Source organism: Xyrauchen texanus, chromosome 23 (genome assembly GCF_025860055.1).
Source record: "Xyrauchen texanus isolate HMW12.3.18 chromosome 23, RBS_HiC_50CHRs, whole genome shotgun sequence".
Lineage (NCBI taxonomy): Eukaryota > Metazoa > Chordata > Actinopteri > Cypriniformes > Catostomidae > Xyrauchen > Xyrauchen texanus.
The window spans coordinates 43,709,630-43,734,032 of NC_068298.1; the positions used below are offsets into that span (position 1 = coordinate 43,709,630).

Consider the following 24,403-nt stretch of genomic DNA (forward strand, 5'->3'; position numbering starts at 1 on the left):
AAGACTTTCACCAACCTTACCAAATCTAGTAATTAATTAATGTAATTTACATTACAGAAAATGTAATAACAAATGTATTTATATAACAAAATGTTTTTGGATTATAATAGAGGATTGTGTGTACAAATTCCAAATATGAATGCCTTGTCCATAGATAAACCACATTTCAAATTCATCAAATGGCCCATTTCCCCTGAAGTCAAAGAGACTCACTTTAAAATAATTTATAAAATATATCTAGTTGCTGACTTACTTTGAAAGAGGTTTACATTTGAAGTAGATCCCTGTGTATTTTGTAAGGCAGCTGATGAGACTCTGGAACACTTGTTATTTGTATGTCCAATGGGCAAAAGGTTCTGGTCTGATTTACATAATTGGCTGTCATTTAAGATTGATGACATCCTGATGTTTGACTTATCAAAAATTCTCTTTTATATGGATAATGTAGATTCATCCCTATCTGATTTGGTTAATATGATTGTCCTCATGGGTAAATATAATTCATTATAGTAAGTGGAGTTATACGAAGCCTTCTTTTTCAAGGTTTATGAACGATTACAAATTGTAAAATAGTAAAGTCTAGTAAAATTGCAAGAAAGATGTGTAGTGATATATCCAGACAATTGTTTTGATAAATATCCACTTGTTTGCTACGTCTAAAGGCTGCTTTTATTAAAAAAATGTCTTTAATATTTGAATTGTTTCTCAAGCCTTTTGATCTCGAGACATTTTGTTGTTCAGTATTGTGTAGGGGACGCTTTTCTTTCATTTACCCTGACAATAATTGTCTTGTTCCAATTGATGTATATTTCTTATTTCTCCACTAAGAGAGTTTTGTATTTTTTTGCCAATCACGAGAGATTCGAAGCGATGCAGCCAATCAATACAGTATTTGGTCAGCAGCCAATAGCATTTGTTAACAAAGGATTGGGCCCGCCCCTGAGTGTCAAAACCGACTTGTGTGCAGAAAAGAACTCGTGCGTGTGCAGAAAAGAACTCGCACGTGTGTGGGACTTGTTAATTTGTGTGCACAATCATATTTTTTGTGCTCGAGTTTGTGATTTGCAAGTTCTGCAGGTTTATATTTTACGTGCCAGCTGTGTCATGGTGCTCACACTGTTGAAATTCACTTGCGCGCTGTGTTTTTGCGCTTGTGCTGTTTTGTCCAACTTTCAACGCCATAAAAAGGAGTAATTTGTAAATTGTATTCACACTGCTATATTGAAAGCACTACAACAACGGATTATTTGGTTTACCTTGTGAATTTATTTATTTAGTTTTTGTGGAAAATATGCACTCATTTCAAATCAGTGAAGTGTATACCACTGTGTAACATCACCATTTCTGCTAATATCACTTATTAAGCATTTGGGATCTGAAGACACAAGTTGGTTAAGTTTAGAATGTGGAATTTCCCCCATTTATCCATTATGTAGGTATTTGGCTGCACAATTGCATGGAGTCTTCGTTACCCTATGATGTGCTTCATAATGTGCTACACATTCTCAATTGAAGATGGTCAAGACTGCAGGCAGGCCAATCTAGCACCCTCACTCTCTGCTTACACAGCCATGCATTTATAATCTGGGCAGTTTGTGGTTTGAAGTTGTCCTTCTGGAAAATTCAGGGACACAAAAGACGGTGCCGGATGGCAATATATGTTGCGCCAAAAGTTTTACAAATACGTCTGCTTTAATGGTGCCCTCACAGATGTGCGAGTTACCCATGCCATGAGCACTGACACATCCGTGGCCCTTACAGACACTTTCTTTTCGATACTAGGGCTGTGTGATTTGGGGAAAATATAAAATTTTTCTGACAGATATTGCGATTCCGATTTATTTTGTGATTTTAATTTTGTAAAGTCAAGCTTCAGCTCAATATTCTGAATAGTGTGCAGCAGACACTCTAAATTAGTGTACAACATGGCTTTATAGACTCTATAGTCTCCTCCACTACCTTTTAGTCTAGCAGATGCAGTGTGCCTTTCTATCCAATAGATGGTTAGCTTCCTGCTGCTAAAATGCAGTCAGTGCTGCCTGCAGAATGCATTCTAATTCAAGAAAAAGAACTGAAAAGATATTAACTGATTCCAACATTTATTACAATTTCTTTTTAAATATCCAGTAATTAAACTGTCTCACTTTTCTCTAGTGCAAACAATTTACAGTAAGAACAAATACAATTACCTTACCTTTCTGTAAACAAGCTCTTCTGACTTTGAAATAAGGTAGGTGTGGCTTATATTAACAAAACACAAAATAATGATCACAAATTCTACATACAATATAGTCACTATCAACTAAAACTGTCAGGACTGATAACCTGCATTTAAAATATTGCACAGCACACATTCAAGTACAAATACTTTGAACTTAACTTTTTCTTCACACCGTAAAGGCTGCTAGTAAGTGGCATTACAAAATAAATTGCAGAAGAATTCTTGACTCCAACTGAAATCTTACAATCACTTGCTTTTTGAGTAAAGTATTTACAATTTCTGGCCAAAAACACTAACATGTCTACCTTTGCCGGTTTCAAACATGAGCGTTCACATGTCACAACGTTTCCACCAGCAGTAAAGAGTCTCTTTGATGGGGAACTTGTGGCTGGTAAACGTAGGTATTTGCAAGCCAATTTGCTAAGCCTTGGAAAGTTAACCTTTGTACCTTCCACCAAGCCAAGGGATCTTGCTCTCCATCAATAGCAGGAGTCATGAGGTAGCTATTTAGCTCAGCTTCCATTGTGTCCTCCAACTGCACAGAGGAAGCAGGGGGCACAACGGTTCTCTTGAAGAAGCTGCCCAGTGACCGCTTGCCCTTCTTCACTGTGGATGTTGATGGTTTTTATGTTAGCATTTAAAAATTGCCTGTCAATGTAAAAAACAAAATGGCTTAGATTTCATGTATTATAATAACAAACTATTATAACATATTGTATGTAGTGTAATTTAGAGCTACTTTAATGTTGTCATCTGCTGCTATTTTATGTTATTTTCTCTCATATTTTTTTATCATATCCTTTTGCTGTTGCATATCGACGTACATAAAATCAAAACAAGTTACCTTTTGTGCCTCCTGTTCCATTTTGAACTTGACTCATGCTCTGATTTCTGGAATAATCTCTTGTTGTATGTTGTGCATTTTGAATCGTGGATCAAGAAATGAATCTACATCAAGAAGCCCCTGTGTGGCTGGGGCAATATATTTGTCCTCCATATAGCCAAGGGCCCTTGACTTTATGGCCTTCGTCAGGTCGGTGTTATCATCCTTTTCATCCAGGGTTGCTGTATTCAGGAGATGCAGGACTGGCTTCAGGTAGGATACGCTGTCATATGATTCCTGAGACCTGGCCTGGCTCTGCTCCAAGATACTCTCAATCATCTTCTGTCTATAGCCCCATCTTGTTGGACACTCTGTGATTAAGAAATACTCTGGCATATTCAAATGTTTTTGTGCCTCACTCAGTGCATTTTCTTTTTCCAGCTGTGTGAGAAATGGCCAACCAGCTGCTTACAAAGTTCTGTTGCCGGAATTACCCTTGCATCATCCTTCAAAGCATTTTCTGGAGAAAAAAAAAAACATGAACCAAAATATTGTGTATGGAACAGTTTTGCATTTTCCAGACTTAATGAATTTAACAACAACAATAATTAAAAGCTTCACAGAAAGAAATGCAATTAACAATAAGTGAAATATAAATAATAAAGCAGGTAATTAAGTTATACAAACAATTCATCTCAAAGTGATTATATTCAAACAATAACATCAAAAAGACAAAAGCAACACTTAATAATAAACAAGCATATTGCAACTAACTACACACCCATAGGGAGAGGCCTACTTACGAATGGCAAGATCCAGCCTCTGGCCAAAACACTGAAGTCTTTGTCTTGCATCTTTGTCAACATTTGCTGCATTATCAGTGGTTATGCATGTCTGTCCCTCTTTGTTCAGATGCCAACTGGATAAACACTCCCTTAGTCCATGGGTAATATTCTGTCCCGTGTGGTCTACAGGGAAGTATGCTGTTTGCAGTGTTGTGGCAAAACAATAATTAAACAAATGGCATCACAAGATAAGAGCCATCAGGATCCAAATTATATTTTAAAAGAGAGTTTATTCTTTTAAAAGAGGTTTGTTCACAAAAATATCACGACAGCTACCTTGCAATAGGAACAAGACCTAACTCACACAAAAAACACATGGCCTATTTAAACCCCCCCGTCCTCAAAGTCCCTTCTTCTGTAATTTTCCACTCATCCCAGTAAAACCAGATTTAGCTGGTTTTAGAAATACAAATGGCTCTTCTAAGCCCCCTGGGTTTTACTGTCCTTACATCTGTGAGGTCATCAAAAGGCTATATAAACGCTATCTTTTCCTGAAGACAGTGCCCCCGTGAAACAAAAGGCTTTATTTATGGCTAAATAATCCCTCTGTCAAGAGTTAAAAAGGCTTTTTCCTGACCATCTGTTTTACTGTGTGTGTCTGTGTTCCTGCCAGGTGAATAGGAAAATACCAGAGGAGAGAAACACATGATTGAATCGATATATATAAATATAAATATATAAATTTTCCTCAACAGCAGACAGCGAGTCTTTAGCTTGAAATCATCATTGATAAAGTGCACAGTGAGACTAAGATACAGTTCGGTCATCCTGCTTGACCACAAGTCCGTTGTTGTGGCGCAATATTCCACGTGTGTCAATTCCGTCTCAACTTTATTCCTACATTCAATGTACAGCTGTGGGGTTGCAACTCGGCTAAAATATGTGCAAGAGGGAATTTTATATATCTTATCCAGCGTTGGATGAGGTTTTTAAACCCCTCTTTGGTCACTACATTAAAAGGCACTTTGTCTTTAGTGAGGTAGTGGCTTATGGCGTTAGTTATCTCCTGGTGCCTTCGTGAGGTCTTTTCATATGGGTAACAGCTGCAAACAACTCTGAAATTTTACATTGCTGTTGCTTGCTACTAGACAGTGTCACTTACTTTCAGTCAACTTTTTAGCAACATACTCCTCAAATAGCCACCTGTGATGCTTTTTCAAGTGCTGGTGGAGTTTTGTTGTAGTCCCACATGTTGTGGCAACAATTCCTCGACAGCTCTTGCAAATTACCTTTTTTTGTTCGGTGTCTGTCACTTCGAAGTCGAAATAATCCCATATCACTGAAGTGCTGTTTTCTTTGGTATTAATTTGCCTAATGATCACTCTGACTCTGCTGATGCCATAATCCCACTCCACCGTGCTTTCCTGAATGTTTTTTAATGGTAGGCGTTTACGCAGTTGGCTAGGGCAGTGCTGATTGGAGAGAACGGAGGTGTGCTCACTCAATTGGTTAGTAAGACTGCCACACATAGAGGGCAGTCATGCTTTTGCTCAGGGACAGACTCGCTGCATATTTTTCATATTGCATCCACATCACAGCATTTTGCGATTTAGCTAATGCGATTCAATTTTGATTTACGTTCAGCCCTACCTGACACTGATAACAGCTCGGATGTCCCTTTTTCTCTTTGGCCCAGATGACACTACAGCTGTGTTTTCCAAAAGCTATTTGAAATCTGGACTCGTCAGACCAAAAAACACAGTTCCACTGTTCTACATTCCATCTAAGATGAGACTGAGACCAAAGAAGTCGGCAGCGCGTCTGGACAGTGATGATGTATGGCTTCTCCTTTGCATAGTAAAGCCTTAACTTGTATCTGAGGATGCAGCAGAGAGTGGTGTAGTCTAACAAAGGTTTAAAGTAATTCCAAGCCCATGTTCATGATATCCATTACAGATGAATTATGTTTTTAAGACAGTGACGTTTGAGGGATCGGAGATCACGTGCATTCAGAAGTGGTTTTTGGTCTTTCCCTTTACACACCCAGGTTTGACCAGATTCCTTGAGTCTTTGAACTATATTGTGCACTGTAGAGGGTTAAATGCCCAAAATCCTTCCATTTTGTCTTTGGGGAACATTAGCAAAGTTCTGGATTATTTGCTGAAGCATCTGTTGGCAAATTTGCAATCATCAACCCATTAATGCTCTTGAAGGACTAGGCTGTTTTTGCAGGCTCCTTATATACTATGACACTATTGCCTGTTTAACTCCTGTTTCACATTGCCTTGTTATTTCAACTCGTCAAATTGTTATTAGTCCTAAATTGATCTGTCCCAACCTTTTTGGAGTGTGTTGAAATCATTTGAAATGAGTAAAAAAAAAATCACAGGGTTGAACATCAAATAATGTGTTGTAGTAATGCTTTCTATATTGAACAGGGTGAATGGAATTTGTAAATCACTCCTTTTTGTTTTTATTAGTATTTTCCATACTGTTCAGACCACTGAATGTCGGAATCTCTGAAATCGAGTATTCCAGAAAGCCTTAATAATTGGTGATAAAGATCGGCTAGCTAATACTGGAGTTTTTTTATTTATTTATTTACCAGTGCATTTCATCTTGTTCCCTAGCTTCCTATGTTAAGAATCAGTATAACATGAATTTGGGCACTGGAATAGGTGTTGATCTACTAAACATTGGGTATTAATTATCTGTGTTACATTATCACAATTACATTAAAATGCAGCTAGTATTATTCAACAACATTTCTGTATTAAAGACACAATTGTGTATATTAGGGCATTTATTATGAAAGCTAATGTACATAAATTAACAAATAATTTACAAAGGAGTAGTAGTTGACCAATATGTTTTTTTTTAATGGCTGATGCCGATATCAATATCCAGAAAGCAGTGTATCTGATAGGCCAATACAATGCTGATATATCACACAATTTAATATAGTAAATAAAATTGCAAAAAAATTAATTCCATTCGCCAGACACAGCGAGAGTACGGAACTTGATAGCATAGTCCACAACAGAGCAGTTACCCTGAGTCAAACCGGACAGAATCCTAGAAGCTTCTTGTCAACATACAGGTCCTTTTAAAAACTCAAAGAAGCTCAGCCGAAAACTCCTGGAACGTCAAGCAGCAAGGGTGGCGACTATCTCATACAGCAGTTTCCCACCCGGTAAGGAGCGTGATAAAGAAGGCGACCTAAGCTACCTCTGTGGAGTAATTTGAGGGCTGCAGCGAGAAACAGAGTGAACACTGCATGAGGAATGTGCGACAGGACCCCGCCTCACCTCAGTAAGGAGGTTGAGAATTGACTCGGCACATTCAGCACTAGGGAGAACCGCTGGGGCTAGTGAAGAAACCTCAGCAGTGGAGTCAGAATCAGGAGGCTGACGGAGTTGTGGGATTTGTTGAACCCATCATTTCAATGGCGCGGTTGGAAGCGGAGATCTGGTCCAGCTGGCAACCCAGAAACACTCCCTGTTGAGCGAGCACAGCCTGCAGGTCTGTCTGCTCCGCTGGATCCATTCTGGCTTGATTGTTCTGTTAGGAAGGATGAGACAAAATTATGGGCTGAAATATGTGCCACCAGAAACTGAATCTGAACCATTTATATTTGAATTTGAATGGCTAAACTTGAATAACTGCATTGAAAACTGAATTTGAATCACATAATTTGAAATTGTATTGTTTAATTAAAATTGAATTTATTCAAAAACTGTATCATTTGAAATTGAATTTATTCGTTTGGAACTGAAGTCCAATAAAATTTGATCCTCACTGAAAATTAAACTCTCTATATGTCTTCACATTCACTTCTCACAATTCAGATTCAGTTCTCAAATTCAGTTTCAAGTTACTGAGACAGACATCCGGGTAGTTGGAGGATGAAGGAAGAGCAATCGAGCGCAGATCGATAGATAGCGTTCATTGAGCACAGGACTCCTCTTGGGCCAATCAGCACCAATGTTTTGGAGCACAGTACGTTACCCGCCATGAAACTATGGAATTACGATTGTGTCAATAATAATGAATGTAACTTTATAAATACTGAACGTAACTTTATAAAACTGAACGTAACTTTTTCAGAAACTATCAAAAATATTCCATTACAAAAGAAGAAACATCACAAGATAAGTCTGTACATCCGGGTCAGAGAGCACCTGTCCATCAAAAGCTCACTATCCAATCAGAGTAGATCACTGTTAAGCCCACCCCCACGAGAGGTTTGTCTCAAAAAGCAAACGAAAAACTGCGAAGCGTAAGCGAAATCTGTGGCAATGTATTCAGAATCCACGATTTGCGAAAACGAATCTTTGAAAAACATTAACAAAAAATGAAGCATATTTGAAGAGCCTGTTAAATTCGTGCGACGGAGTTCATTTTTTTCATTTTAATTGTGTTTTTCTTCTTTTGTAATGGAATATTTTTGATAGTTTCTGAAAAAGTTACGTTCAGTTTTATAAAGTTACATTCATTATTATTGACACAATTGTAATTCCATAGTTTCATGGCGGGTAATGTACTGTGCTCCAAAACATTGGTGCTGATTGGCCCAAGAGGAGTCCTGTGCGCCAATGAACGCTATCTATTGATCTGCGCTCGATTGTCTTCCTTCATCCTCCAACTACCCGGATGTCTGTCTCAGTAACTTGAAATTGAATTTGAGAACTGAATCTGAATTGTGAGAAGTGAATGTGAAGATACACTCACCTAAAGGATTATTAGGAACACCTGTTCAATTTCTCATTAATGCAATTATCTAATCAACCAATCACATGGCAGTTGCTTCAATGCACTTAGGGGTGTGGTCCTGGTCAAGACAATCTCCTGAACTCCAAACTGAATGTCAGAATGGGAAAGAAAGGTGATTTAAGCAATTTTGAGCGTGGCATGGTTGTTGGTGCCAGACGGGCCGGTATGAGTATTTCACAATCTGCTCAGTTACTGGGATTTTCACGCACAACCATTTCTAGGGTTTACAAAGAATGGTGTGAAAAGGGAAAAACATCCAGTATGCGGCAGTCCTGTGGGTGAAAATGCCTTGTTGATGCTAGAGGTCAGAGGAGAATGGGCCAACTGATTCAAGCTGATTGAAGAGCAACTTTGCCTGAAATAAACACTCGTTACAACCGAGGTATGCAGCAAAGCATTTGTGAAGCCACAACACGCACAACCTTGAGGCGGATGGGCTACAACAGCAGAAGACCCCACTGGGTACCACTCATCTCCACTACAAATAGGAAAAAGAGGCTACAATTTGCAAGAGCTCACCAAAATTGGACAGTTGAAGACTGGAAAAATGTTGCCTGGTCTGATAAGTCTCGATTTCTGTTGAGACATTCAGATGGTAGAGTCAGAATTTGGCGTAAACAGAATGAGAACATGGATCCATCATGCCTTGTTACCACTGTGCAGGCTGGTGGTGGTGGTATAATGGTGTGGGGGATGTTTTCTTGGCACACTTTAGGCCCCTTAGTGCCAATTGGGCATCGTTGAAATGCCACGGCCTACCTGAGCATTGTTTCTGACCATGTCCATCCCTTTATGGCCACCATGTACCCATCCTCTGATGGCTACTTCCAGCAGGATAATGCACCATGTCACAAAGCTCGAATCATTTCAAATTGGTTTCTTGAACATGACAATGAGTTCACTGTACTAAAATGGCCCCCACAGTCACCAGATCTCAACCCAATAGAGCATCTTTGGGATGTGGTGGAATGGGAGCTTCGTTCCCTGGTTGTGCATCCCACAAATCTCCATCAATTGCAAGATGCTATCCTATCAATATGGGCCAACATTTCTAAAGAATGCTTTCAGCACCTTGTTGAATCAATGCCACGTAGAATTAAGGCAGTTCTGAAGGCGAAAGGGGGTCAAACACAGTATTAGTATGGTGTTCCTAATAATCCTTTAGGTGAGTGTATATAGAGAGTTTAATTTTCAGTGAGGATCAATTTTATTGGACTTCAGTTCCAAACGAATAAATTCAATTTCAAATGATACAATTCAGATTCAGTTTTTGAATAAATTCAATTTTAATTAAACAATACAATTTCAAATTATGTGATTCAAATTCAGTTTTTCAATGCAATTATTCAAGTTTAGCCATTCAAATATAAATGGTTCAAATTCAGTTTCTGGTGGCACATATTTCAGCCCATACAAAATATCCAAGTGTGGGGACAATGATCAGATTTATTTAACAAACTCAGCTAAGTTGGTAAATCTTCAATGGATCCCCGGCACCAACTGCAGCATGAAAAAGGATGTGTTTGTAGGCTTGTGTGCGTAGTGGTAAGTCAATGTAGATCCTCAAGGAATCCAGAGAGAGAGTAGTATGTTTGTTGGCTTCTGTCATATGCGAAGCAGTTCCGGTGCAGTGAGGTATCGCTGAGGGGAACTTGGAAGAATTGTCAAAGAAGGCGAGGAAACAGGCAGGATGATAACCACAATCCTGGCGCACAGAGCGCAGACTGGTAACCAATACACAGAACATGATACAGGGTATACTAGGGAAAAGGGAGAGAGTGGCAAGTAACAGGACTTAAAAAAATCGAGTGACTAACACAAAAAAGAGTGAGATCGATATAGCCAATGGCGATCAAATGCCACTTGTAGCAAGCTGGAATGATTATTGTTACCATGGAAACAATCAAGGCTTCCATGGCAATGCTGATTAAGTGAGGTGTTTTTGTGACATATTTCAGAAGAAGAAAGACAACCAGAGCTGATTTACATGGCGACATTTCCACAGAAGGGCAGAACAGCTCCAATGAGAGGTTGCATGTCCATTGCAACCTGCATTCATCCAATCATTGTTATTGACACCGCAAATATGCAAATAAGAATGTTAACCCAGGGTTTATGAATGTACAGTGTGAAACATCGGAACATGAATGCCCATGATAAATTATTAATCCAGGGTAAAGTATGAAAAGTGTTACACATGAAACATGATAACCCAGGATTCAGTTTACCCAGGGTTTAAAATAACCTGGTGTAACGATTTCAAGTGTGAAAAGCCCTTATGAGAAAAATGAGGAAATTTCTGATAATTGAAAAAGGACATAAAATGTGTAATGTGTCTTTCTTGAGAGAACTTTAGGAAGTAGTTTGCTAGATGTAGTATTCATTTATATAATTATATAAGTAATATAATTTTTTTTTCTTGCAAATGAGGGTTTTTTGTTAATTGGTAACACCAGTGACATAACTTCAGGAAACAACTGTTTCCATCATATTATATATAATATTTATTTGGAATATAATTTAGTTATGTTATCCATGCAATAAATGTGATGCTGAGGTATTTATTATTACATTTTAAATGGGAAAGGTATTTTTAAACTCAGAATTGTCCCGAAACAGTTGTACATGCCCTTGGGTACAAGCATTTTATGGTATTTGGAATTTTTAATAATTGATTAAAAAACAAATATTTAATAATTCATGGCTCAAATCTTATATTATTATTTCTCCCAATTTGGAATGCCCAATTCCAACTACTTAGGTCCTCGTCGTGGCACGGTCACTCACCTCAATCGGGGTGGCAGAGGACAAGTCTAAGTTACCTCCTCTTCTGAGACAGTCAATCCACGCATCTTATCACGTGGCTCGTTGTGCATGACACCGCAGAGACTCAAAGCATGTGGAGGCTCATACTACTCTCAGCGATCCACACACAACTTACCATGCACCCCGTTGAGAGTGAGAACCCCTAATTACGACCATGAGGAGGTTAACCCATGTGACTCTACCCTCCCTAGCAACTGGGTCAATTTGGTTGCTTTGGAGCCCTGGCTGGAATCACTCAGCACGCCCTGGATTCAAACTCATGACTCCAGGGGTGGTAGTCAGTGTCAGTACTTGCTGAGCTACCCAGGCCCCCAAATCTTATATTATTTAAGGATTATTTCAATTGTTCCTAAACAGGATATTTAAGGTATATGCTTTCTGCAAATGCTGGGGACAGAAATGTGGTCATGTCTATAAGGTAAATCTCTCATGTAAAATTTTCATGCATGTGTGTTCCTGTATATGCTTCCACCACTCACCTTTCAGTTTATTACTGATGGAGAGAAGTTTCTTAAAATATGTGTCATGCTGAGTTGATGAATGCATTTGTGTGTTTAGCACTTTATCTGTTCTTTTTGTTGTGTTGTTTGTACAACTGGTAATGTTAATCCTGTTAAGTTACAGTAATGTTAGAATGTTAAAGTTGTAGCCCATGTTTTAGTTACTCTTGCTGTCTTTGTTATCCATTCCCAAAAGCTTTTTTTCTAGATGATCATAAAAACTGTATTATAATAATTATTATTAGTAGTCCTGCAAGGATGATCACATGTGCCATGCATAACAAAAAATGTCTTAATGAAATCTCATATGCATCCCATGTTTCTAGGGTAAAGTAATGTTTTGACAGAAGTTAATGTTAAGGCACATATTACTTTAAATTGGGTGGATGCACTTTCTCCATCGTGTGCAGGGGATTAGGAAACATTGCAGGTACTTAAGCATGAGTTTTGTTCATGTGGTGATCTGACACTATAATGTGTATCATTATTTTGAATGAAGTGATGAGGTCTCTTGGCTGTTAGCAGTGTTGAGTGACAGCTGTAATGTTCTCTCATGCACACAGGATGCTCACTCTATTCGCTCCTTTCCAGTCAAATTGCAAAGAAATACGAAGACACGTGTCCACACTCAAGATATACATCAGCAGAAGTGCAGATGAAATCTTGGTTTATTAAAATCAAAAGATACAAATGGGCAGAATCGACCCCACAGCCTTTTTCATCAATAACACTACCACTAATCATCCAGTCAGCTCTTAATAGTAGAGCCGATTGATATATTTTACCACAAGTTAACAATATCTCACGACAGACAGCAGCAGATTTAGAGCTGAAGTTATTACTTTAATTATAGGAATTATTTATTTGAGCACTGGAATTTGTCATCAGGAATTACCATTTATCAAAACAGACCGTTCAAAAAATATTTTACTCTGCATAACCGAATTAATATTAATGAGTTTTCAGCATTTTGCATGCGGAGAGGTGAAAGCAATAACAGAACACGCATCCACGCGGACCTTGACATGAGAGGGTTACCTTCTAGACACGACCCAGAAATGTGGACGTTTCTGTAGAATGACCCAGCATGTTATGCAGCTAACGTTAACTGCTAGTGAACTGTTTCAGTGGTCTGCTAACTATTTCAAAACTTACACAGACTTGAGCTGCTTTGTAATCCAATAGGACATAAAAGGGAAATGACAGAGCAGTTCTGTCAATAAACTGCAATTATTTTTACAGTATGGAACCTCCCTGATTCCTTATTTTATTAATGCTAAATTGATCAGCATTGCACACAATGCGTCAAAAGTGCCTAAATGCATATTTAAACAACAATGAAAAAACATAAATCTTTTATGCATGTTGATTTTTCTTTATTGAAATTTAAATGTGAGTGACGTAAAGATTTATATTACGCAATTGCTGTATGTTTTTGTGTCTTGTTTATGGGAAAATAATGAATGTAAATGGTTTTAGTCAGCACACTGTATATTGTGTATGTTGGTTAAAACTTCCTTGTCGCATTTCCACTCTGCTGAAATCCCCAATGCTTCACTGACAAACACAAATGGTGAAGTATGTGTCTGATCAAAGCAGCAGCACAAACAGATGATCGTGGAACCCAATGCTAGCAGTTTTATTAAACAGATGAATGAGATGCAGAAGATGAGGTCAGAACAGCAATATAACAGACTTAACTTGAATACAAGTGTTCAAATGATGATGATGATGATGATTATGAAGATAGCGTCACTCAGTAGCGAGCAGGGCAAAGGATGATGAAGATCCAATGAAGTTCACAAATGAGGATAACTAATTATGTAAACTGGATAATATACTCAACTTGAAGGGAACTGAGCAAAGTCTGTGTGTCCTTGAAGGAGAACATATGCTGACTGAGTGATTGTGGTGAGTTTTTATGCAGTCCTTGATTGCAGGTGACAGGTGTGCATGATTGGTATTCTGGTGAGAGTGAATGGAGTGTGGATTGGGAGGGAGGGTCCGGTGAAGACACAGGACGCTCTGGAGGACTAGAACCCCGACGCCGTGTAAGCTTGAAAGTAGTGCTGGATCCAGGATGCCGTTTGGTTCTCTTCTGGGCCGTACCCATCCCAGTCGATGAAGTACTTGAGATGACGCTCTCTGACACCGGGATTCCAGGATCTCCCAAATTGCATAGATCGGGCCATCATCTAGTAGCAGCAGTGGAGGGGGGTCCATCAATGTCACCGGGCTCTGCGGAGGAGGGAGACAAAGAATGATAGTGAGGTTATAGTAAGGAAACATGGAAGGTGGGTGAAATACATTAATATTCAGGTATTTGAAGATGGTAAGTGACTGGATTGATTTGTTTGGTGATGGTGAATGGGTTCGATGAATCCCTGGATGACTGGATCCCAAGGAGTGATGTACGGACTACAGAAGAGGAAAGCAGAGTACAGTTGGAACATAGGTGCATCCCTCTGGGGTCCCTGGCAGAGCAGGCTCTGCTGTGGTGGCTTCAACGATCTGTTCATCCAGGAACCAGTGAATTGGGCTTAGGACCATAGAGGAAGGAAGGATAGTTTCTGGCCTGGTAACAGAGATGTCAGGGGAATGGATATGTCAATGGCCGTCAGCTTTCTTATTCTCGGCGTACTTCTTGGAGATATTCCAGGTTACGGTGGTCGGTAATCACCTGGAAGGGGTGACGAGACCCCTTGAGCCAATGCCTCCATTCTTCCAGGGCCAACTTGATGGTGATAAGTTCACGATTACAATATCATAATTCTGCTCTGCCGGGGATAACTTTCGGGAGAAGGCACAAGTTTGGCTAGGTTCCCCTGTCGCTGTGAGAGCACAGATTTGCCAGTGGTGGAGGCGTCGACCTCTACCACAAAGAAAACGTTGGGGTCAAGATGGACTAGAATGGGAGCTGTGGTGAAGGCATCCTTAAGTTGTTGGAAGGCTTGAGTTCACTCATCTGCAGGCCAGGAAAGAAACTTGGGCTTAGCATGGATAAGAGGAAACAAGTTGATACTGTAGTTTCGAATAAACCTTCTGTAGAAGTTTGCAAAGCCCAGAAACTGCTGTAACTCTTTGGTGGTGGAAGGCAGTGGCCAAGATTGTACTGCTGCAACTAACCTGTGGTCCATCTGCACACCCACAGGGCTGATATTATATCCCAAGAACTGGATGCCTGGTTGATGGAAGGAAACATTTTCTGTCTTGAGTAACATACGGTGTTCACAGTGTCTCTGCAGGACCAGGGTGACGGGCTTGATGTGTTCAGGAAGATTTCGGGAATAGATTATGTTATCATCAATGTATATAATGATGAAATGATGGAGGTACTCCCGGAAAACCTCATTCATGAATCTCTGGAACAATGAGGGTCTGTTGGCGAGCCCATGCGGCATAACCTGATATTCGTATTGTCGAGTAGGTGTCACAAATGCGGTCTTCCATTTGTCACCTCCCGGATCCTGATGAGATTATACATGCTGCGTAGGTGAGTTTGGTGAACACTGCTGCTCCTCGCAACAGTTCCAGGGCAGCTGGGACCAAGGGAAGGGGGTACCGGTACTTTACTCTTATGTTATTGAGAGCTCTGTAATCGATGCAGGGCCACAAGCCTCTACCCTTCTTAGCCGCAAAAAATAACCTTGAAGCAGCAGGGGAAGTAGATGGATGTATTCTTGTCTTAAAGCCTCCTCCACATACTCCTCCATGGCCTCCTGTTCCGGGAGTGAGAGGAGATAGACATCGCCTTTGGGCGGAGGAGCTTCTAGCAACAAATCAATGGCACAGTCCCATGGTCGGTGAGGTGGAAATTGGGAGGCTTGTTGAGGGCTGAATACATCACTGAACCTGAGGTAGTGCTTAGGGATGTTGAAATGTCACTCATGGGGTGGACTCTCGATGGTGGTAGCAAGCTGGCATACCAAGGATGAGGTGTTTGGAGAGACTCATTGTGGCAGAATCAAGCAGTGTTAGAAGCAGGATCCTCCCCATGAGAGCACTTCCCCTGATGTCCAGGAAATCATTGGAGAGTATTGCACGAGCCAAGGTCTACCGAGGATGACATCAGAGGTGGAACCTTATAGCACGGCATCCTGAAAAATTTAGTTCCCAGCGGAGCCTGAATCAATGAGAGCCACCACAGTAATTAATTCCTTGTTAGTGGATATAGTAACACTACTATACTGTGTTCAGTGGCGAAAGGATGTCACGGAGACTGTTCACAGAATTCACTGTGAGTAGTGGAGGACAAACAGGACAGTCAGATAGGATATGCAGAGCACGTCCGGTGAGGAGGGATATCATATAGGCGATCTTACTTCTCTCAGTGGGAAATCTAGAGGGATGCATCTCCAGCACTGAGGTCGACATCCACTGGGTCCATATTGACTGGTCTGTTCTTCTGTCAGATCAGAACAGCACACTCACTGAAGATCGTGGAACCCAATCGCAGGAGTTTTATTTAACAGATGAATGAGATGCAGAAGAACAGGTCAGAACAGGAATATAATAGCCTTAACGTGAATACAAGGGTTCAGATGATGATGAAGATAGCATCACTCAGTAGCAAGCAGGGCAAATGATGATGAAGATCCAATGAAGTACACAAACAAGCATAACTATGTAAACTAGATAATATACTCAACTTGGAGAACTGAGAAGTCCCTGTGTCCTTGAGGGAGAACAGATGCTGACCGAGTGATTGTGGTGAGTTTTTATGTAGTCCTTATTGCAGGTGTGCGTGATTAGTACTCTGGTGAGAGTGAAAAGAGTGTGGATTGAGAGGGAGAGCCTGGTGAAGATGTGACCGTATGCTCTTGAATTTGCAGATTCACTGATAGATATCATCTTGAGAAAGAGGGCCATTTTATATGGACATGGTATGAAAATGTAAAGGTATATTTTTTTACAAGATGCCATGGCAAAGATTTTGAAACTATATATGACTATGCCACTATAACAAAACAAAAGCCCCCTTTATATAAAAAAAAAATACTTGGACTTTATTTTACATTAATATTGAAGACATTAAATTTTTTAAATAAACTGAAACAAATGGATGCCACGGCAACTTTGCAAATTTTGTTGCAACAAATTAATTTCCTATAAATTGATAGTGGTTTAGCTTGTAGTATAGATGGGAAAAACATTTTGAATTGCTTAGAATCATAGTATGAATGAATGTAGCATGTCTGCTTTTTGCTAATTTTGTCTTTATCTGGACATATATATATTTTTATTTTTTATTTTTATGCATCTGGCAGATGCTTTTATCCAAAGTGACTTACAGAGCCCTTATTACAGGGACAATACCCCCGGAGCAACCTGGAGTTAAGTGCCTTGCTCAAGGACAAAATGGTGATTGCTGTGAGGATTGAACCACCGACCTTCTGATTAACAGTTTACCAGTTATGGGGTTTAGACCCCTACACCAATGTCCAATGTGGACATGTACACATTATCCCCACAGTTATTGTTGTGATAATAAAACTGTGATAACTTGGTATTAACCACCACTCTCATAATGAAAAAATAAAATAAAACTGAGACGCTTTCAGAATTTTTCTGTCATTTTGTTTATGATGATTTTAGAGTACCATGATCAATTGTATGGTTGCCATGGTAAATTTGTGTACAGGATGTCCTGTCTGCTGTAAAGCATGTCTCATTATATCTGTGCACTGATTATTTTGCTTTTAGCACTGAAAATGTTTTTCTTATTGTCTATATTTTTTGTTGTTTCTCAAACATCTTCTGTATTTGTGTTGAGCAGGTGTGAGTCAGAGCAGGTGTGCATCTCCATCTTACCCATCATCGCCGCATGACCCCTTGATTCATGGACGCCACATGCTCTCTGATGAAATGCCACAGTCAGATGTTGAATTCCAGCTTGCCAAATCAGGACAGTCTCCATTCTGGCACAACTTTAATAAGATAACATCATTAAAAAATGGCAAAAAGTAGTTCACTTTGTGTCTAAATACTTCTAGCACTGGAATGACTGAATTTATCGACAGGAAAAACAATAAAAAGCCCTTCAAGCAGAATTGACAGACTAACTGACAATCATGATTCAGGTCCATATTTGTACTGTATAATTTGCCGTTACTGTATATTGACTTTTATTTTGCCTTGTGGAATCTGAAGGCAATATTCAGCAGAACTGGCCAACAAAAGGTGCTCGATGCCCTGCTGTGAAAATGGATCTCAAGTGTTCTGTAAAGGTCTGTATGATCAAAGAATATTAATTCATACTGTTGTGTCTACAGGCTGATCGTGAAGAGCATTTGCTTGAGGAGATTCACGTGTTACTTCAAAAGTGTGCCATACACCGCATTATAAAAGCAAGACAACAATTGTGAGCTATACACACTTTTAACTTCCGAATCTTCCAAACAGTGTATGGCTTTCTAGTGAAAGTCAATTGGGGGAAACAAAGTTTGCTAATATGCTTATTTTTGCTTATTAGTCTTAGTTAAGATTAACATGCTTTAGATAACATTCCAGCATTGTAGACCTGTTACAATTTAGTATCATGTTCTACTCAAAGTTTGACATTGCCTGAACTAATTTCATATAGTGAATATAGATGTGTTTGTATGACTGTTAAAGTATTTTTTTGAATTTCCCTCCAAAGGGGTTTATTTTCAACTGTATTATTTTATTCATCTGTAATAAGCACAGTGAAACCATTCATATGATTTGTATATAAGTTTCCTTTTTATAATGTATAAAATCTACTCTAAATACTATTTATTATTGTAGGTAATAGCAAATATTGAGCAAAATGCAGGGTTATGGTTAGGTTAGGTACAGTATTTTGCAGAAGTCTGAGATCACCCAAGAACAAATATTTCTAAACTATTTGTCTAATCAATTTTATAAGAACATCCAAATACAAGTCAACATTAAGACAATAAAAGGTCATATAATTATTTATTTTTTTAAATGTCTCGGTATTTTATAAGATGTTATGGTTTCTTCGGCAAATGTCAGTGCTGTAACCACTATCACATGGCCTAAGACTTTTGCAGACATTGCATTAATCATGTAATAATGGACCCTGAAGAACAGCTGTTGATGGACTCGTAGATAGAAATGACAGTAAATAAATGAGAAAAACAGGACAACAAAATCAACAGAAAACTAATAACTGTGAACATTCAAATCAGCCATCTGGTATTTCCAATGAGACTGAAGGGAAGATGCCTTATTGCAGAAGTCATATCCTGCATCCCAAATCAAGTACTGTCAGATTATGTACTATATTTGATGAAGAATGTATTTCTCGGCCGGTAAAACAGCAGGTTTTTTAGGTATGAATAGGTTTCAGACACACATCATCTGGGGACATGGTCATTGACCCATGACCTGAATATATGACGTGATCACAATACCCACAAAAATAAACTACTCTGGTTTTGTTAAACAAGCACCATTTAAGCACAAGGAACAACTTTCTCAGTATACAAAGCACTTGCAGTTTAAAAGAGCTTGTGGTTCATTTTCGACATGATGTCTACCCAGCTCCTGAGGGATTATGGTTTCGCAAAGTGTCCAATCGATCCACACTTCAGAATCTCACCAGAAATAGTCAGTCATCTGGGTATTTCTCACTTACTGCTTCATGAATACTGTGGATTTGGACATACTACTCCATTGGCATACTGTTTTTGGCATACAATATATAGTAGTATGTCTGTGAATGGAGCTATCCAGGGCATTTCAAAGATGTACAGCAATGGCCAAAAGTATTGGCAGTGACATACATTTTTTGTTTTGCAAAGTTTGCTGCTTCAGTATTTTTAGATAATTTTTTCACATGTTTCTATGGTATACTGGAAAACAATGATAAGCATTTCATGAATTTTAAAGGCTTCTATTGGCAAAAACATTAAATATATGTAAAGAATCAATATTTACAGCATTGACCCTTGTTCTTCATAACCTCAGTAATTCACTCTGGCATGCTGGATATCAGCTTGTGGCCCAAGTCCTGACAGATGACGATCCATTCTTGCCTTATTAGTGTTCGGAGTTGATCATAATTTGTGAGCCACAGGTTCTCTATTGGTTTAAGATCCGGGGAGTTGCCTGGCCATGGATCCAAAATTTCAATGTAATGATCTCCGTGCCACTTCATTATCACTCTTGCCTTGTGACATGGTGCTCCATCATGCTGGAAAATGCACGGATCATCACCGAATTGCTCCTGGATTGTTGGGAGAAGTTGCTCTTGCAGGACGTTTTGATACCATTCTTTACTCATGGCAGTGTTTTTGGGCATAATTACGAGAGAGCCCACTCCCTTGGATGAAAAGCAACCCCACACATGGATGGTCTCAGGAAGCTTCACTGCCACGACAGAGGATTCATGGTAGCGTTCACCTTTTCTTCTCTGGACTATCGATTTTCCAGATGTCCCAAACAGTCAGAAGGGGGCTTCATCCGAGAAAATATTACTTCTGCTGTCCAATCCTTGTACTTCCTGCAGAATTTCAGTCTGTCCTTGATGTTTTTCTTGGAGAGAAGTGGCTTCTTTGCTGCCCTTCTTGACACCAGGCCATTGTCCAAAACTCTTGCCAGGGCCAAAAAACAGTGAAATTTGGTGTTTTTAGGAGTTAATTTGTTTTTGCCAATGAAGCTTTTTGCAATTATTTAAAATGCATCTGATCTCTCTGCACAATAATCTAGAAACAATGTGAATCAACACCACAACAACTGAAGCAAAATACATTGCGAAACACAATATTTATGTCACTGCCAATACTTTTGGCCATGGCTATACTATGGGGGTCAAAGTTCACCAGCATCATTTTGGTTAGGTGTGAGTGCAGTATTGTCCTGTTGGAGGGTCTCGGACAGGATGTTTCACTGTCACAGAGTCATTTACATTTATCCATTTGGCTCTTATCCAGAGAAATATTCAAGGTCACATTTGACCATTGTGTATGTTCCCTGAGATCGAACCAACAGCATTGGCTCCACTAGCGTGATGCAGTTGTGCAACAAAAACATAAAAGAAAGTCATTGAGACAGTCATTGTTTCAACAGCAGTTCATGTAGCAGATATAAAAGAATCTTTCAATAATCATGTTTCAATCCAAGTTAATAATACAATGTATACAAATAGAAAAAGAAAAGAAAAATATAGCAAAAACAATATGCAAATAAAGCAGTGTTTATGTCCCATGTGTTCAAGAGAACAAAATCATTACTTCCGGGGCACAAAATGGATGTTTAAGCCACTGTGGCTCTTCTGTTCAATGCAATCAATTACTGGCAGGTTAGAGCACACAGACAAATTGCTCGGATGAACTTTGTTCACTAGCTTAATCGATTAGGGAAGATGCCTTATGTCTGGGTTTTGGCTCTGGCATTTCACAATAACCAGAAAAATATTTGAGATGATATGTGATGATATTGGTCTGCTGGTTAGTTCAGTTACGAGTGAATTTATTTTTTAATGTCTTTACTTTTTTCCTAGCACATCTAGGATTTTATTTGGTATATATGTTTCCATAGTTGTTAATGCGGATGTCTGCTAATAGAATAAATACAATTATCCACCTCAAGCAACCATATATGCATATTTGGAAGATTTTATTTGCACCTTGTTATTTCCATCCAGCATTTTTTTGCAATATCCCAAAATTCAAATAAAAGCACGTTGATGTGAGCCCGGCACATGTGATCAGGTTCAGCTGTAGTGTGCTCACTTGATGACTATCAGGACACTGAGACGGTGTCATTCAATCGATCTGGGAAACCAGTAGATGATTTGGCTGGCTAGAGCATGCTTGTGGTCTTTTACTTTCGGAAATATTTGTGTGATTGATAAGCTTTGTGTCTTACTGCACAAATTGCAGTGCTGGTCAGAGAGGCTCAAATTTTATCAGAATGTTTCATTATTATTAATACTTAACCTAAGCAGAATTCACCTTCACGAATTCTTGTGTGGCTATCGATAATTTGATAAGCTACATTCAGCAAATGTAAACACTGAAAAAAACATTGGATTTAAAGATTGTTTTGTGTGATATGGACTGATATCTATAGATACTCCTAACCAGTAATGTGATAAACTCAGAACAATATAAATTATCATTGTCTAATGTTACTTTTTATAATGAGGTCAGTCATGACAAAATGAATGAACATATTGTGTGGGCTGTAATAATTTGAGTGAAAATCCATGACTTCTCTATATTAATTCTGAATGACTTGCAGACTATAAATGACTACAGTCATACAAGTCTGCCTAAAATATCTCATACAGTGAGTTGAACCAAAGTTTAGCTCAAAATGTTGTTCAGCATTACCTTGAAGCATTTGACTAGTGTTTAAAACCTGCAAAAAGTGACGTTTTCATTCGTATCCATCACACAGTTTGACAGAATTATATCTTGGTTTTCACCATTTTTGTTTGTATGTTTCACTGTGTGTAAATTAGCTGTTGAATGATGTGATGTTAGACTTGGCTTATGCATTGTCACTTCATACTGTTGAATATCATGAACAAAATGAGATGAAACAATGAACAGAATGTTTGGTTTTTATGTCATTTTTGTACATCAACATGTGTTTTACAATTAGTATTGATTATTTGAAGATGCATGCTTTATTGGTGACTTGATTATCAATATGTTATTCAAATCAATGGTAACTGTTACACTTTAATGTGTTTGAAGGACTCCCAATTTGCTGCTTCAATATACAAAAACATCAGTCCTTAATGTGCAATAAACACAACACATCATGTCTACTGCCTCATTAAGCCATAAGGGATGTTCTCATTGATGCTAATATGTGCTTATAATATTACTGTGCCTCTAAATATACACATCAAAACCATTTCCTACATTAGAATGATGGATTCTCATGTAAAGTCCAGAAGAGAGCTAGATGTTAGATAGATGCTCTGGATATTGACTCTGAGTTTTGACTACTTAATTTAACACCCTGACTACAGCCTGAATTTAATCATGAACTCTGAAAATTAAAATTAATCTGTCATTTTGAATTTGTATGTGCAACTGCTTTTTCTTGTAAATTCATGGTATTAACATCCAGTGTATATATATTATAATAATCTAATTATATTTATTTGTATAAAACAGCAGTCATTGTGTCTGTCACTTTCCTGCTGTAGAGGAAATATTGTTTATTTTGAAAAGGAGTTCTTCTTTTAACCCTAAAAAACAGACTCTAATCTGTAAAACGGACAAACCTTTTGTACATGTAATCACATATTTCACTATAATTGCATATAACAACCTTAAAGAGATAACTGCAGCTCAGTTTTCCTCATGAAAAACAAAAAGAAATGGAGATTGTTAGGAGGCATGATAGATGAGGGCCAATGGGGGGAATTTGGCCAGGACACTGGGATTTTTAATGATCACAGAGAGTCAAGACCTCAGTTTAATATCTCATCTTAAGGATGGTGCTTTGTTACAGTATATTGTCCCCATCACAATACTGGGATGTAAGGACCCACACAGACCACAGGGTGAGCACCCCCTGCTGGCCACTTCACTTCCAGCAGCAAACTTAGTTTCCCAAGGGGGTCTCCCATCCTGGTAATGGCCAGGCTCTACCCTGCTTTAGTAAGCAACCAGGCAAGAGGGGTTGGGGTAGGGTTAAGGGACCTAACCTAGCTATGAAATAGTAAAGTATATATATATTATATATTTTTTTCAATATAATAAATAACTTTATTATATTTTATGATATTTTACATTTTCAAAGCATTAAACACGTAAAAAAATGACATTTTAACATCTATCTAAATGTAAACAAATGTACATATAAATGTTACAGTTAGTAGCGTACAAATAATGTTAAGGCTTGATTGTTTGAAGCTGTGATTAAAGCGTCTTCTCTGACTAAATTAGGCCACACCCCCATGTCTCTTAAAGCACACTTTACAGAAAAAAAATGCACAAAATGTATTAAATATATATAGATTATGGAAGTCTTTTGTTTTATTTATCCATCCATCCATCTATCTTCAACCGCTTATCTGAAGTTGGGTCACGGGGCAGCTGCTCCAGCAGGGGGCCCCAAATTTCCCTATCCCGGGCCACATTAACCAGCTCTGACTGGGGGACCCCGAGGAGTTCCCAGGCCAGTGTGGAGATGTAATCTCTCCACCTAATCCTGGGTCTTCCCGAGGCCTCCTCCCAGCGGGACGTGCCTGAAACACCTCCCTAGGGAGGCGGCCAGGGGGCATCCTTACCAGATGCCCAAAATACCTCACCTCAATTGTTTTATTTAAATACACTATAATTGTTTTTCATTTACCTTTTCACCATAAAAATATAAACATAAATATACTAGGCTAGTAGGCTTATAATGTAAAGGCTAGTAGGCTTATAATGCTAAAGGAGATCAATATAATGCCTGTCAATTATTATAGTTTTTAAAATATTAAACTTGTAATCACTCTACAAGATGGCTATGGAAACAA

General features: G+C 38.7%; 1 protein-coding gene across 3 annotated transcripts in view; it reads left to right on the forward strand.

Moving 5' to 3' along the window:
• LOC127617071 (rho guanine nucleotide exchange factor 9-like) overlaps positions 1–22,930 on the forward strand; it is a 144,943-nt gene extending 122,013 nt beyond the window's left edge. For all 3 annotated transcript variants that reach the window (XM_052088948.1, XM_052088949.1, XM_052088950.1), the window contains one exon: positions 17,705–22,930. In XM_052088948.1, coding sequence (XP_051944908.1) covers positions 17,705–17,895 — 191 coding nt within the window. In that variant the 3' untranslated portion in view covers positions 17,896–22,930. The remainder of the gene's footprint in view (positions 1–17,704) is intronic.
• Positions 22,931–24,403: the final 1,473 nt, after the last annotated feature.